The 17,094-nt window shown below is 36.7% G+C and overlaps 1 protein-coding gene across 2 annotated transcripts in view; it reads left to right on the forward strand.

The window, feature by feature from the left end:
• TRPM7 (transient receptor potential cation channel subfamily M member 7) overlaps positions 1-17,094 on the forward strand; it is a 52,309-nt gene that overhangs the window by 13,393 nt on the left and 21,822 nt on the right. The window contains exons 2-14 of one of the 2 annotated variants that reach the window (XM_062501627.1): positions 6,749-6,828; positions 8,247-8,285; positions 8,736-8,934; positions 10,055-10,268; positions 10,810-10,934; positions 11,532-11,703; positions 12,489-12,663; positions 13,412-13,535; positions 14,078-14,150; positions 14,430-14,530; positions 15,397-15,531; positions 16,328-16,381; positions 16,948-17,088. In XM_062501627.1, coding sequence (XP_062357611.1) covers positions 6,749-6,828; positions 8,247-8,285; positions 8,736-8,934; positions 10,055-10,268; positions 10,810-10,934; positions 11,532-11,703; positions 12,489-12,663; positions 13,412-13,535; positions 14,078-14,150; positions 14,430-14,530; positions 15,397-15,531; positions 16,328-16,381; positions 16,948-17,088 — 1,632 coding nt within the window. The remainder of the gene's footprint in view (positions 1-6,748; positions 6,829-8,246; positions 8,286-8,735; positions 8,935-10,054; positions 10,269-10,809; positions 10,935-11,531; positions 11,704-12,488; positions 12,664-13,411; positions 13,536-14,077; positions 14,151-14,429; positions 14,531-15,396; positions 15,532-16,327; positions 16,382-16,947; positions 17,089-17,094) is intronic. The other variant, XM_062501628.1, reaches the window with a different exon arrangement.

Genomic DNA, 17,094 nt, shown 5'->3' on the forward strand with positions numbered 1-17,094 from the left:
CTGGTGAGCTGCTCTGTTCAGAACAGGATCTTCAGAATAGCAGAGACACCTTTCATGCATGATGGGTCTGTCTGTCTGAGCTGGTCACATTCTGTGATAAGAGATGCCCCAGTGCATTTGGGGGGGGAAAAAAATGCAACAAACTTATTCTGTATGAAGCTGGTAGTTGTTTTAGACTAATAAAGTAATCTTGGTGCAGCAGGTAAAATATCCTTGCAAAAGTTAGAGTGGCATTCTTCACAGGGATACATTAAAGCACTGCATAAATAACTTCTGGCATTAGGATAATGTCTGACCCTCTGTCTTTTGAGTATTGTGCATATCTATACTTTCTGTAGAAGTTAGTACAAAAAATGGAGGTTGACTGATACTGTAGGTAAGTTTTGTAGGTGCTCTGTGTGTTGTGCATTCTCTGGACAGACACCACTGTTATTCTGTGTCAAATAGTCTTTTAAATATAGTTCATAATACTAGCTGGCTAAATGCTTTGTTTTCTCCTTCCTCTTTTAAAAAAGAAAACAAAAACCTCCAAACTAAAATTATAGAAGTATCTAACTTTAAATTGAAGGGAAAGCTAGTAAATTAAATGTCTGGGGTTTGGCAGAGCCAAGAGTTTAAAACAAATGGTAGCGAATATATGGCATTAAACTACCTAACTTTTTTTTTTCCCCCCATCTGCTTATTTGCTTAGTTAGCTGAAGTTTTGAAGAGTTTCCTCAAATGATAAATGTTTCCTTGATGAACTGAGATGTTCTCTGCTAAGAATTTGAATACAAAATTTTAAGTATTTTCTTTGGTAGGTAGACATAACTGTCTTTCAGCTAGCTCTCCACCCCATACACCATGGCTTAGTTCTCAGCTCATCCTAGGGTGCACATTTGCAGTATCATTCATATGATTTGTCCTAGAAACAAGTCCAGATGCTTTACCTGGAGCATGGTTCTTACTGCCTTAAGGATTTGAAGAGATCTTTTCAGTGAGCTATTGAAGTAGAGGAGGCTCCATAACATTAAAGCATACTGGAAACTTTTAATTTGGTACATTTTATTTATGGCTCTTCCCACAAGAAGCTTTGTGAATCCTAAACTGCTTGATATGCATTAACCTAATTGAATATTGCATTTATCACAGTTGTTTGGCTTTATTCAATGTATCTAGCATAAGAACATAAGATAGAGGTTTGTCTGGAATTTCTGCCTTTCAGCTATAGCTGCAGGAGCCCTGTGCATGGCTGGGGTTGGTTGTCTGGGCAGGGATCACAGGTCAGTCCCATGGCCTAGCACGTGTTTGGATAATGGAGTGGGTTTCTCAGATGAGAGATCCTCTGGTAAGTCACAAAGAGTGTGTGTGGTATGTATAGTTATATAAGAAGCAGTAACTTCAAGTTGGAACATTGTCAGTGGACAATTCCTCGAATAGACAAGCTAAAGGACATTCTTAGTGCAGTATGTCTCTTAGAATGTTTTGAAATTTATCTCGTTGGCTGAAAGTGACCTAGACAGATAGGACTCCTCTGCAGCAGTGCTAGCATGGCTATTCCTGCTGCACATAGTTTCCATTGTGCCTTCTTGTTTTCAGGCTTACTGAAACTTTCCTGTATTTTCTTCTGTCTTGATGGAAAATAAATGTTTTGGAAAATTTGATGCAGTGGAGAAAGAATATAGAGTCTATATTATTTTTTAAATAAAAGACTAATAAAATGGGTGGATCTACATTTCCTTGCATGTATTGAACTGCCATATGGTGCAAGCAGAGATTTGAAAGATGAAATATGACACGGTGTAGAAAGTGATATGATTTCTAAATTTGAAGCTCGGTCTGTGCAATCAGTAACTGAAATCCCCATTACCAGCCTTCCACAAAGGTCACAGTTTGGCAAATTTTTTATTAATTCAGGTCAGTTTCCTGATTCAGGGGGGTGCTTTATTGAAAAGTTTTCAGGAGAACACTGGGTTGGTATGGACTGTTACAGGCTCCAGGGCAGTATTGTTGGGAAAAGTTAAATTTTAGTTTGTAACAAATATTGTCACAATATTGTAACTTATGATCTTACAACAGTATCGAAAAATAGAAGAAAAAATAAACTGGGATCCCTTTGTGCATGAAGTTCAGGATTGCCAGCTACAAACATTATTTATACCTGCCATATTCGTGTTACTTGAAAAAGATGCAAGTCATTTGGAGATGTTGCCAAGCAAGCAGGCTTACTTTTTATAGAGAAAAATATTCAGACCAAGCTTCTTGAATAAACTTTGAGAATTTGACAATAGCTTACAATAGCTTTGCCATATTGCTGTGCATCAATTGGTAGAACTTTATTACCTTCTTATTTTAATATATTGAATGAGAGGCTCTTAAACACATGAGCTGAAGGGGGGAGACTGGTAGGGGGTTGGTTTTTATTTCCGAGACCTTATCTCATATTGTACTTTGGTGATGGTTTCTTTTTCTTTTTAATTTTTGTTTTTTGCCTGCTATATGCAAAACCTGAAGTTATAGTTAGTGGTAAAAATTTCATTCTACAAAGAGACTTGCTCAAGTTATCCAGTGTGAATTTGGGTAAAGATAACATATAAATCTTTAGTAGGTACATTTAAAAAATCTCTTTTATTGGAGCTTTGGAGTGCTAATGCTATTGCTGATTCAAACATAGTTACTATTAAAATGGCTATGGTAAAACTTTCACCTTATAAAAGACCATGGGATTATCTTGGTATTTAGATATTTCCAGAAGTTGGAAATAATTGGGCATGTTCTCTTGAGTTTGTAGTTCAGCAAGTACTCATGAAAGTTTTGTTTCAAAGAGCATTTAGAATTATTTCAGCAGTGGTGAAACTGTTAGGAGAGGACATATTTATTTAAAATAGTGTGAAGTATTTATTTTAATCATGATCTCAGAGTGAGTATATCTCTTTTAGATGATTGAATCAAATCTATGTGCTTTCTGCTTCTTGACATTCTTTCAGAAGTACTGAAAGACACAGGGAACTTTGCTCAGAGAAGGAGATGTCTTGTGAAACCTACAGCTTAAAGTCTGTGTGAAAGCCTTGTTGCCCTCTTTGGGATGAGGAGTTAGTAGTTACTGTAGTACTTCTTCCAAAAAGGTAAAAGTTAAGAATTTTTATGTGTACAGACAAGATCCTCCCAGCATTGTCTGTTGAGAGGTCTTAATGTGGTGGAATTTTCATAGTCTCACCTGAAGAGAAAAGTGAAGGTAGTTCTGGAATAATATAAATTGTATTAAATTTTTTCTTGTAAGTCTAAAATTTTATGTAGCTTGGGAGATTGTGAATGCACAGGAAAGAATATGGGAAGCTAAGTTTTTTTTTCCACAAGATGCAATTTTGAAAGGAAGGAAAGTAAATAGTTGAAAAGTAGATCTCTATATGTTGATGCTGCTTGTGCCTTTTTTGCTAAAAGGCTTCTGACCCATGTTACCCATAACCATGGTGTAAAGTGCATCTTCTAAAAATACACTGGGAAAACAGCACTTGGAGCAGCAGGAGCTGCCTGTTACTGGAAACAGAGTTTGGGGGGTGGAGTTCTGTATCCTGTTCAGATGATAAAAAAGCTTTTATAAGAGTAGGCAATTTTTCTTAAACAGTATAAATTGCATATTGATTTTTGACATTGACTTGATCTCCTATTTTAGCTTAATCTTTAGCTGATAAGGAAATCTTTCTTAGAGGTAACTGCTGTAACTTATTTGTACTTAACAGTGTCCTCATCTTCCTTTTTCTGGTCATCACAGGAACATTATGCAATAATAGTTCTTATTTACATGGAAGGCAATACTTCCTACATTTTTAATGTGTTTTTTACCCATTTATGGGAAATGTCTTCCAGTCTTTCACTCAGTTCTTGTCTTGTCTTGGTTTCTATTTTCCTTTTTTTTCTTTCCTTTTCCCTCTCTCAGAAGAATACAAGACTCTGGAATTGACAAATTCTGCATAAAATCTGCTGCAATAAAGATTAATTGGCATACAGGCATGCTTCTAGAGAGTCTAATTTTACCAAAAAGTTCCAAGTATGTTTTAATAACATTACAGAATGTCTTCTACATAAATAAATGACTAGGGGTGACTTGATGTGACATGTAGGTGTAGTGATGCTGTGCTAAAAATATTTGCACTGCTGAAGAATTGAGGGAAATTCTTGATAAGTGGTTAAAACTACATTCCTTGAAAAATTGATGAATGGCTAGTTGTTTTATTTTGGGGGCCTTTATTTATTTATTTTTCTTTTTTTTGGGGGGGAAGTGTTTGTTGTGAAAAGTGGTGTTGCACATTGTGAGCCAGTGTTCCTTGTCCCCAGCTTTGATCACCACTTAATAATAAAACAATATTGCGTGGAGCAATTGACGCAATTGCTTGTGGTTTATATTCTTTGGATTTTGACATCTAGCGTGTTGTGCCTCTGATCTCTTGCTTCAAGGTGTGGTTTTAGCCAGCTGGCTGAAACATCTGAGTATTAAATTACTCCTCTGTATCTTTTTATATTCTGGAGTATCTGCAGCGTTAAGCTTAAACTACTGCGGTGTTAAAGTAATGCTCAGTTTTAAGAAATTAAATACAAAAATTCCCATGTAAACAATGGGGACTCAGGCAAGAGAAAGTAGCTTCCAGAATTGGGGATCGTCTTACAAAGACTAAAGCTTAATAGTGCTTAAAAAAAAACCTTAGCAGAAGCTAAAAATTTAGACTACTTACTATACGTAAAAATACACATTTAGTATGATATATATATATATATATATAAATGTACATATACACATATCAAGTTTATTTTTGTGGCAGTGCTAATCATCTGATAAAAGTACAGAAGAGAGAGCTGTTTTATGCCCAACTCTTCTAAGGCAAAGGTGTCCTAGGAAATATTCAGCTCCTCTGTGGTGGATGGTCCCCTTTCCTTACTCAAGAACTGAGGAGATGCTACTAAAAGATTAGAGATGAATTCTGAGGACAGCAAAGGAAGAGATCTCTTTCACAAGCCTCTTAAGGGTCAGTCACTTTGTTCTATTTCAAAGGAGAGTGAAAAGGAAACAGCAAAGAAACCCCAACAAACAAAAAAGAGGGAAAAGGACCATAAATGGTGTAATGGAACAGTCCATAACATTGTTTGTACAGAATGTTTAATATCCTGCTTTTGTCCTTTGCTACAGCATTCATTCCTATCTGTAGGGAAAGGAGCTAGGACAGTAGCAAATTATGACCTTGGCTATTTAATTTATTCCAGGTGTTTAAAGGATTAGTTTAAATGTAAAATACATTGTGAGTGCTCATTCTGGTGTCTTGCTTTTCCTTCCATGGTTCTTCACTGTGGATTGTGCATATCCTTCTTTGTGTCTCAAGAAGTGCCTTTACTCTGCAACTTTTCCTAATCCTTGGAAGAGGCTGTTGGCCTTCTTAATATGAAGACAGAATCTGGAGCAGCAGTTTGTTGCTGTCCTGATAATTCACTATCAAAATTCACTTAAGCAAAATATTGGAAGGTGATCATGAGGAGTAATGTAGGAAAGATCTGCTGAGTCCAGGAAATGTTTTGAAAGAGGATGGGCAGTTCAGGAGCAGTTTTCTGGGGGTTCTTTATTAAAATTAGCTGGTCCATTCTTACTTGTAATAATGTCTCTGTGTTATCTTAAACTGATGTTGAAGTTGCAATGAATGAAAAATGCATCCATCATTGCTTAAACTTATAATTAAAATAAAAATAATTTCTTCATTGCTTCTGCAGACCTCTGATTAGATGTCTGTGAATAATATCCATCAATCTTTTTTTCCCCTTCTTGCAAAATAAAACAGCGTGAAATTTATCAAATTTTTCTAAAGGTATAATGTAAATGTAGTACATTGCTGTTTGCAATGAAGTAATTTTAATGTAATCTCAGTAAGGATTTAGAATAATATTGCATCAGATGCAAATTAGCATTCCAAGATTTTTTCATGTTTTTAATTTCTAAAAGTCCTGTGTGAATTTCTTTCCCAATGTATTGCTGAAATGTGACATAGACGTTACGCATTATGATGTTGTTTAGCAACTAACTTGAGATTATTATGTAAGATAATGTTAATGTGGTTGTTTAAAGCAACTGAAATGAAATTGTCCAGTGATTAGAATAGTAAATATTTGAAGTAATGAGCATCCTTAATTTCATGTTTCAAATTTAATCTTTGAACACAGTTCAGAGATCCCAATTAATTTTATTTACTGACATGAAAAGTTTCTTGAAGAACAAAGGGTTATGACCTGTTTTTTGCTAGTTGAAAATATTGCCAGTGTTGTTAGAAAGCTTCCTTACCCACAATGAAAAATTTACTTCATTAAAGAGGAAAATAGATGAAATTTGTATTATCTCAATCTAGTGCAGGTAATTTTAAAAAATTTTACCTGATTTTTTTTTCTTAGTAAGATAGGGTAACTGTGTTACTGTTTTACCTTAAAATTGTTTATGGGGGGTATTTTTTGGTACATACTTATTTGCACATGAAAGTTTTTGCTATTTGAATGTTAGTTTTGAAAAATATTACTTCTGATTTTAAGTGACTTGTATATAAATTACATAATGATTCTGGTTGTCTCAACTTTTGGAGAGATGTTTGAGATGCTTTTTTGAGGTCATACATTATTTTGTTCGTTTTTGAGAGAGCAAACCCCTTATATTCTAACTCTTGTTTCCTTAAAAAGCATTTTTCATTGCAAAGGTATATGATTTGTATTTTATAATACTATTAAGTTTTTTATTTTTCAGTCCCAGAAATCCTGGATAGAAAATACTTTCACGAAGAGGGAGTGTGTGTATATTATACCAAGTTCAAAAGACCCCCACAGGTAAATGAGAAATGATGCAAGAACTCATTCCTGCTCTTTAATATTTAAAAAATCAGTGTTCTCATGAGTGTTGGACTGTTTTTTGTATGAAATACTGTCTTGGATTTGTGCTTTCGTGACTGGATATTGTTGCTCTGTGAATTGGATTTTCTTTTTCTGAAAGTACTTTGGCATTGCAGAAATCTCCAAAAAATGTTCACCTGTTCCCTTTGCTGCTTCTTACCACTCCTCCTACTGATGTCTATTATCTGTTTACAGTGAGGGGGATGTGAAAAAGAAATTTCTGAACTCAGAAAGTCTCACAGTGATATCCTCTACTGGAATTAAAAACCAGCTTTGTAAATGTAGGGTGAAGTGTGAAAACCAACCTGACAGCGTAGGAAAAAGGGGTGAAGAATGCATAGAAGAATAAAGAAAACCAAGAACTGGGGTGGGGAAAAAATAATTAAAAAAAGAGGCTGAAGAAATACTTGCTTCTAGGGAAAACAGATAAATGAGAACTGTTCAGATTTCATGTGATATGTAACAATTTTTCATCCTTAAGTTCTTAAAGGAAAAAAAAAATAGGCCAAAAAATGGGGAAATCTGTTTCTAGAGGGAAGGCTGAAGCTAAGAATAATTTGCATATCTCACATCCTGTTTTTACCTTATCTTAAATTAGAGGTGTGAAGTCAAGCAAGTTAGTGATAGTGTATATCTAGCTGGTTTTAACCAAGTGTTACAGGTATAATTTAGGAGTTCCTAGAATGATTAAGTGTGACGTGTATAGTCATGACATTTGTGTCACAGATAAAGTCTAATTGAAAACAGGATTATAATTGGTATTTTTAAGGCAATTTTGTCTTTGTTTTACTATTGCAATTATGGATTTCAGATTACCTTTTTTTTTTTCTTAAGCTTCATTTATGTGAGAGCAGCTGAGAAACCTTTTCTTTTGAGGCTGAGAAAATTTCTATTTCACTCTTTTCCTTAAAAAACACTTATAAATCTCTTTTGTTATACTGGGGCAGTATACCGGGGTTACTATTTTTCATTTAAGTACTTTGTTTTAAAACAGAAAAGGAACTAAAGGGTGTAGAATTCTCAAATTATTGTAATTAATTCACCACATTCCTTGAAATCATGTGACATGAGAAGCTTTTAGAATTTATAGCCACGCTTGCAGCACATGGAAAATTTGCAAATGCAAAGTAATTAGGAAGCTGTTAAAATTTCCAGAGCATTTAACAAGGAACAGAATGGTCTTCAACACCTGCCCTTTCACTTTAACCTATTTGTAGCTTACAATGGTCTTCACAACTTTCCTACCTCATTTGTCCTTCAGTTTCTAAGAATGGCCCATGGTTGTTGGGGAATTGCTCACTGTTGTGTGTCAATTATGTGAGAAGTTTAGTCATATCTTTAAATATTTCTTACAGATGCCTTCCAGGATGTCAGATTTGTCAGCAACTTGTCAGGTAAAAGGTCTTTGTAATTACAATATTTATGAATATATTCTCATTAAATAAGTTCTTTCATGATAGGGTTTTCAAAAGTTTTGATCAATATTATGAGTTGGTGAGAGGTTAGATGTAAAATATATCTAACTCATGTTTCAAGAACTGTCTACAATAAGTAGGTCATGGATTTATAAATGTCATATGAATTACTTGGCTTCAAAGAGCCATTTCTCCTGGCCTCCAGCTTGCTACCTTAGTGAGCTTCAGTATTTTGCATAATAATATGTGTTTTAATTAACTATTGCTGTAAATATTTATGACAACAAGGCTCGCTCTGGAAAAGAGGTTTATCTAATGTCTAGAATCTTTGCTTTCTAAACTGATTCCGTTCCTGTTATCAATAAAGGAAGTTCTTTTGACTTCCCGTGGTAGTATTTACCAAAGCATTCTGTGATCTGGCTGGTGCAGGTGCTGCTGTGGCCGCCTGGTCAGACAACATGCTTGTTTCACTGCCAGTCTGGCTATGAAATACTCCGATGTGAAGCTGGGTGAAAACTACAACCAGGAAATAGAAGAATGGTCCGTGGAAAAACACACAGAACAGACCTCTACTGATGCTTATGGTGTCATCAACTTTCAAGGTGGCTCTCATTCTTACAGGGCTAAGGCATGTATGATGTTTTGTTGTTTCTTTTGTTTTCTTACTCTGTGTTGGTGCTGAATGCACCATTTAACTTCTGAAATTGAAGGCTGAAAATATTAGCACCTCTGTTGTGACAAACCAGTGCCCTCTTCTATTCTAGCATTTTTGTTGTGATTTGAGTTCTTTCTAATTTCTATTTGTAAAAGATTTTTAGTTGTGGTAGAAATTATTTAAAGTTTATGCAGTTATAGGCTACAGGGTGTTCTTTTACAGTGTGACTCCTGTAGTCAAACTGAAGTGCTTGAATGAGGGAGCTCTGTTCTTTAGCTGGCAGAAGCCCCAAGGACAGTCCAGTGCTCTGGCTCAGATCATCTCTCTGAGAGAAGGACCCTTGGCACGGTTCTTTCATGTTCCTAAAGCAGTGTATAGGTTCCTTTGTACTTAATGTAGCTTAAAATTGCTGTGAACCCTTTCTTAGGAGCACAGAAACACCAGCTTCCCACACTCATTTCTGCTTCCCTCTGCAGAGAGCACATAGGAGTTGCTCAAGTGGGGAGTAGTCTTTTGTTATTTAGAACTTTATTCAGGAAGGGTTCCACTTCTGCCTGCTCTCTCCTCCCTCTGTTCATTCAATAGCTCATACTGAAGATGTGGCAGCATTGTAGCTGATCAACCATCTACTTATTCTTAAGCTGTTAAACAGTGTGTTAAAAAGCTGCCAGTTTTGAAGTTTTCTGTTGAAAAATGTAGGTTTCCTTCCCACTAGGAACAGGGGAGGAAAACCAAGCAATTATAAAACTCTTTGCAGGGCACACACAAGCCTCTCCCAGCAGATGACACAGCTTTTATAGATATTTCAGAATTTCTTCTAGAGATCATTCAGTGGTTTCATAGATTCATTTTCTAGGTCACTGTGCCAGTAGGATGGAATACCATGATCTTTCTGTAGTTGTTTTCTTTCCAAAACTGTCTCATGTGGACCAGAGAGGATTTAAAGGAAGCTTGTTCATTTATTGCATCTGCTGTGTTTTGAGAAAGTAAATTACAGTTTCCATAGCCAGGAGTAGGATAATATATCCTGAAATACATCCTGGTTCTTCTTTTTACACATTTGAACCCTTTAACTCTGTTCTTGTGCCTGCAGTATGTGCGTTTGTCATATGACACTAAGCCTGAAGCTATTCTGCAACTTATGCTAAAAGAATGGCAGATGGAGTTGCCAAAACTTGTTATATCTGTCCATGGGGGCATGCAGAAATTTGAACTTCACCCACGCATCAAACAGTTGCTTGGCAAAGGTCTTATCAAAGCTGCAGTAACCACAGGAGCCTGGATTATAACTGGAGGAGTGAACACAGGTAAGGAGCTAGCGAAGAAGGTGCATAATTAACTGGATTGCAGAGAGCCAAAATATTTGATGTATGGATGCATTGCTACATCCTGAAACAAAGTAAATTTGAATGAGTTTGGTCAAGTGAAATTAAAATAATACATTTTGAAAATGTGTATTTTTAAGAGGGTTACTGTTTTGTATTAAAAATAGAAACAAGATGTAGAGGGGTTGGGTTTTGGGCTTTGTTTTATTTGGTTGATTGTTTTCTGGGTTTTGTTTTTGAAACAAGGAAGAGCTTAACGTGATTAAAAATAAGTACAGCAATGTGCTGGAAACTCTATAGTTCTTGCTAGGCTAATATTTGTTTTGTTGAATGACTTTGTTTCCTCCTAGTAGATGAAAAGGCACCATGCTTGCTACTGTGGTAGTGTGTCAGTAAGTTTCCAGATCCTTAAAGGCCTAGTTATCTAAATAAAACAGTTAAAGGTCCAGTTACCTAAATAAATATTTGTATTCTTAGTAAGATGTGGCATTCAGTGCACTGGAATCTTTTTATGCACGAACAGGTGTTGCAAAACATGTTGGTGATGCTCTAAGAGAACACGCTTCCAGATCATCTCGAAAGATTTGCACTATTGGGATTGCTCCCTGGGGAGTGATTGAAAACAGAAACGACCTTGTTGGAAGAGATGTAAGGATGAATTACCTAACTGAAATAATGATTTACCTCATTTGCTTTTGGCACATCTGCTCAAGCATGCTTTCCCCTTGCTTTGCATCATTGGAATACTTGCTTTACTGTGGAGATACACTGACACCTGTGACTTATGCAAGATTGTTACTGTAAACAAGTTGCAAAATGCAAATGTGCTACAGGAGGGGCTTGTTCCTAAGTACAATCCTTCCCCCCTCCCCCACTGATATTATTGAATCAAATAACAAAAATGCTGAAGTGTTACAGGGAATTCACATTTAGAGAGGATAGTAAGTTGAAAAATTTTGAGGTGGCGTCTTCAGTGCTAGTGTTTGCCAGAGAAGTCACAAGTTTTCCTCAAAGACACCTTTTCAAGGGATCTTTTCTCTGTTACCCTTCAGAACACCATCCTTTAGTGATACAATTGTCTGATTCCCTGCACAAAGTTCAGCTCTTGGTGTAACCTAATCCAAGGATTGTGTGTCAGTGCTTCTTGTTGAGCCACCAGTAAGTGGTGTCTTGTGTCTAGTTAAAATTTCATAGAAAGAAGTGTGAATCTTTGCAAGTAAGATCTTGTTGTGTGCTTACACTTAGGTGGTTGCTCCATATCAGACCTTGTTAAATCCATTAAGTAAACTAAACGTCCTAAATAACCTCCATTCCCATTTCATTCTGGTGGATGATGGAACAGTTGGAAAATATGGAGCAGAAGTTAAACTGCGAAGAGAACTGGAAAAAACTATTAATTTGCAACGGATTCATGCAAGTAAGTAATTCTGGTGCCTGAGGGCTGTTACTGCAGCTTAATGAAAAAGGTGTTTGCACCAAACATCTGAATGACAAAGAAATTAGAACTGTTGTTTTATTCTTCAAGTCTAAAATTGCAAATTTCAGCAGCTGCTCTGGACCCTACTTATTGCTGGTAGATTTATGATATCTCTGGGACCACAGAGGAATCCTTTTTGAATGACGTTGTCTATTTACTTTGTAAAAACAAATGCAAGTCACTTCAGGTTTTGGCATGTTGTCAGACCTTATTGGTCTGCATAATTAATGGTTTTGACACTGATCACTTGCAGTTTCGCAGTTTGCAGTTTGGTGTTTTCCCAGTTGTGGAGCAACACATGTATTTTGAACCTTACAGGAATGCTTTTGCAATATTTCCCATCAGTAGAGTTTCCATGTAGCTGTGTTCAAACTGTGTATGTGTTGTCACCTTCGAAAATTACTGGGGGGAGTTACAAGAGGAATTCCAGGCAGAAAAGTTCTTCAGTTTTCTGCATTAGCTAATGAATGTTTCTATGAGGAATCTCGTGTGTTTTGGAGACTGTATCCTGTTGTATTGACAGCTTGACAGTGCTGTGTCCCAGCCTAGAACATAAAGTGCTTGAAACTGTGCATTACCAACACTTGATGTCTGGAAGGCATCATTTTAATGTTGATTCAATAGAAAGGAGAAACCTGATTTATTAAAAGTGTAAAACTGGCCTTAACATTCACCGTACACTTACAACATTTTCTGGGTTTTATTTTTTGTTTGCCATTTCCCAGGAATTGGCCAAGGTGTGCCTGTGGTGGCACTTGTGTTTGAAGGTGGCCCCAATGTCATCCTCACAGTTCTAGACTTCCTTCAGGAGAGCCCTCCAGTGCCTGTGGTGGTGTGTGAAGGAACTGGCAGAGCTGCAGATATCCTGGCCTATGTTCACAAGCAAACAGAGGAGGGGGGGTAAGTGCCAGCAGTCCTAGATTGTCGCAGGACCACTGAATGGGTCAGGTGGGAGGGGACCACAGTGGGCCATCTCAGACCACACTGCACAGGATTGTGTCCAGACAGTTCTTGTCATGCACAGATGAATGACAAAATGTACAGATGCATGACATCTATGCATGTCTGTCATCCACAGATGGGTTTTGAGACCATTTCTTAATGAATCTGTACAAAATCTCTTTCTTTTAGCGCAGAAAACACTTGTCTGTTCAGAGTGTAGCTTCAAATAATAAAAGGGTTGTGCTTGTGCTCCACAATACTTGGTGATTTCTAGTTAGTTGTCAGGCTTGCATAAATCCTTAAGCACACTGGGTCCTTGTTGCAGGGACTGCCTCAGAGACTCAGGAGGCAGGGATCTAATCTGGCTGTAAACCAAACAGCTTGGTCCAGGGTAAGATCACAAATGGCTTACTCAGAGGAGTGACTGCTTATTATTTTGTGTAAAAATCTTTTGGTTGAGAATATTTCAGAACTCAATATGGGAAGGAAAGGGAGAGAGAGTTTTACTTTTAGGAGGCAGTAGTATAGAACTGTAGATTAAGTAACTTGTAGTTCTTTCTGGAGGTTACCCAAGGTTTTGCCACAACAGTAGTAATAAGCTTATAGATAGCAGGACTTTGAATGGACATGTTGAAATTAATTAAATGCCTTGTTCTTACTGTTCATCTAAAACAATTGTTTTCCTGTTTGTTTGTTTCAACCTCAGGAATGTTCCTGAGGGTGCTGAGCCTGAAATCATTTCAACCATCAAAAAGACATTTAATTTTGGTCAAAGTGAAGCAGTTCATTTGTTTCAGACGCTGCTGGAATGCATGAAAAAAAAAGAACTTGTAAGTAGAACTTGCCATAAAATTTTCTGTGCAAGGTGCATGCATTTGTGGATACATTACATGATTTTTTTTTCCTTCTTTTGGATCTTTTAGTTACGACTGTTTATAAAGGTATACTGTACTGCACACTTAAAACAAAAGCACTTTATGGAGGTTAAGTGTAGCCTGAGTTCAGGGACTGATGTCTCATTTGGACACCACACTGTGCTGTTCTGAGATATAAAATTACCTTATTCAGCTAACCATGTTACCTGGCAGTTTAATCTCATAATCTGTAATGGACTAGAGAGGTAAACAGGATAGCAGTGAATTGTAATCATAGGAGGAAAAGAAATTCAACTTCACTGAGGATTCCCATTTAGGGAAAAAAAACAACAGAATGCATACGAAAAGTTTAAATTGGACATAGATATGCTTCAAGTTGCATTGAAGACAAGGTGTCTTATGTCAGGAATTGAAAAATATTTAAAAGACTGAAGCCAGTCACTTTTGCCTGAAAATAACTTTCAAATATGTTTTCCCCATTTTGCCATTTTGTACAGATTACAGTTTTTCATATTGGGTCAGATGAACATCAGGACATTGATGTTGCAATACTTACAGCATTGTTAAAAGGTGAGACTTACTTTCTTAAGATCATTTGGAACCTCCAGCTATTATTGATTAGTGTTCATGTGATGGATTATTTGTAAAATACCGATAGGAATTGTAAGTTTTTAAGCAAATAAGTATCTGTGTTCTCGTTGTGTAATGCTATAAAGTGACATAAATGGTGACATATACCACATAATTTTGTGGTGAATTGCTTGATTTGACCTTTTTAGGAAGCAAGAATGTTTATTATCTTGTATTGTAATTAATTTTAAATTTTCTTCACTATGTTTGCTTCTTAAGGCACGAATGCATCTGCATTTGACCAGCTTGTTCTTACACTTGCATGGGACAGAGTTGACATAGCCAAAAATCACGTTTTTGTTTATGGGCAACAGTGGCTGGTATGTAATGGTCTGGATTAAGCAGAATGATAATTCCTAATTGAGATAAGCACAATTTACTGTGAAGGATGAATCATGACTTTTGTAGAGGAGACTTTGGAATACTAACGCGTTTATTTTGAGACATTAATTTGGGTGTACTGCATAGCCTAAAGCTGTCTTGCTATTATGTATTTGAAAATGGTCCAAAATTTTTAGAAATGTGCTAACTTTCTGAATAGCTAGCAGAGAAAATACATTACAGAAGGTGGAAGCTGAATTCATATTAGTCAGATGCTCTTTCTTCGTTACAGTTGCATGGCCCTAGAAAGTTCTTAAGAAGCATCTAGTCAAATGCACTGTTGGCAACACTGCAGTGTCTTTTGAGGGAGGGACAAAATGTCTGTTTCTGGTAGTTTGAAAATGGGTTTAAGAATTATCTGGTGGCTCTTGCCTTTTCTTCCTATTACTGTAAAAAACCCCCACAAACTTATTGAGTGTGCAGTCAGAAGCACATTCTGTGTAAGGCTTATTGATTGCCATGATGGTTCTGATATCTTTGAAGCAAATTGTGCTTTAGGTATTTTATGGTGGTTTTTTTTGTTTTATCCGATATCTGCTATGAGAACACCTCAGTTATGTTAAATCAAATGTCTCCTTTATCCCCCTGTCTCAGTTGGCAGTACCTGTGGAACAATTCAAGTTTTCAGGGTATTCTCCCATCCTGTAGTTGTGTGAAGTTCAGGGGATATTGTGAACCAAGGCTGACATCTTTATAGGCATGTAAAGCTTTTCCAGCCCTGTAAATGAAGGAGGTTGACACAGTACCCAAGTTCACTTTTTAACTGGCTGTCTCTAGGCTCTGCCTTTTTGCTTATTTGTTGTAGGTTGGCTCCCTGGAACAGGCTATGCTGGATGCCCTTGTGATGGACAGAGTTGCATTTGTAAAACTTCTGATTGAAAATGGAGTAAGCATGCACAAATTTCTTACAATCCCCAGGCTGGAAGAACTTTATAACACAGTAAGTAAATTATTACTTTTAAAGCTGCTTTTAGAGCAGTTTTTTAGCTGCTTAGCCTGTTGTGTCCTGGCTCATGTGCAGCAGTGTGGAGGTTGTGGGGTGCTGGTAGGGAAGGCTCCTGTGCTCGAGGTTGGAGTTGGGAAGTGGATGCTGTTGGCTGCTGTGCGCAGCCCCAGCAACACCAGAATTGCCTGTCAGCAGGGTGTTCATCTGTGTGTGATGGTGGGGATAGATACTAAAGGGGAAAATTGCAGCTCTGTTGTGGACACATGTAGTGTGCAAACCAGAGTGGGGAAGAGAACAAGAAAAAATCATGTGGGGAAACCTGTGCCCAGAATCTGAGATCCATAGGGCTTCATAGGATGGATTCTGTCTGTAGCAGTTTACATCATAGTAGCTCTAGAAAAAGTTTAATTTGTCAACCTGCATAATTATAATTATTACTTAGAAAAATTTTGTTGCTGTAGGTGTTGATCTAAGAATTCCAAGGTAATTTTGATATCAGTATCCAAAGGCAGAACAAAGAACCTTCCACCAAAAATTAGCTGATGTGAGTAGTACACAAATATGGCTTAGGTTTGTGTTAAGTCTCGCTATCTGCTTTTGACAAAAAAAAAAGAAAAAAAACCAATTCTTTAGCTAATGAAGCTCTGTAGAAAAGCCTTCTTGAGAAGTTTATTTATTATATTTATTTATATTTTATTTTTATATTTTAAATTTTTACATTAGCCTCTTATGGTGTTGCTGTTGCATGGTAATTTCTCATTCCAAATTTTCCCTCTCTTTTGTTATAAAGAAACAAGGCCCAACTAACCCAACACTCTTTCATCTTGTTCGGGACGTCAAACAGGTATGCTCACCATGTAAGAATCTGTCAAACTAACAGGGTTTTTTTGTTAATTTCTTGTATTTGACTATCAATTTGATCTACAATTTATTAATTGAATTTGATTTTAAGAATTAAGCAGACATTTTGGTAGTTTACAATACTTCTGTTGTATGCTTGGTGCCCTGTTGCCTAAAAGATGTTAAACCCAAAGAGTGTTGTCTTTCATCTTTCTTTTGATTGTTTTCCTTCATGTGGGGGATTGAAAGCTGATGCTCTCATCATGGAGAAATTCTGGCTGTTAAAACAATAGACAAAAGTCCTCCAGTGCCTCCCCCACTAATGGAATTTATATCTATTCTGTTAGGGGAGTTCATGTAGAAAAGAAGGCATAATCTGGTCTTTCTTTAAAAAGAACTGTTGAGCCATGTAGATGCTTTTTTTGAGTTTTGTGTTGGAGGGGTTTTTATCATCAAAGGCTTCGGGTTTTTTTTAATTATTATTTAGAGCTGTGGTAAAACATGTAGAAACACTGTAAGTGAGTTTAATATTATACCTTGAAAAAGTAGAAAAACCTTTTGTATTCCTAGGGAAATCTTCCTCCAGGATATAAAATCAACCTGATTGATGTGGGGCTGGTTATTGAGTATCTGATGGGAGGAACCTACAGATGCACCTATACAAGGAAGCGCTTCAGAGCAATCTACAACAGTCTGAGCGGGAACAATCGGGTACGT

This window comes from Cinclus cinclus, chromosome 13 (genome assembly GCF_963662255.1).
Source record: "Cinclus cinclus chromosome 13, bCinCin1.1, whole genome shotgun sequence".
NCBI lineage: Eukaryota > Metazoa > Chordata > Aves > Passeriformes > Cinclidae > Cinclus > Cinclus cinclus.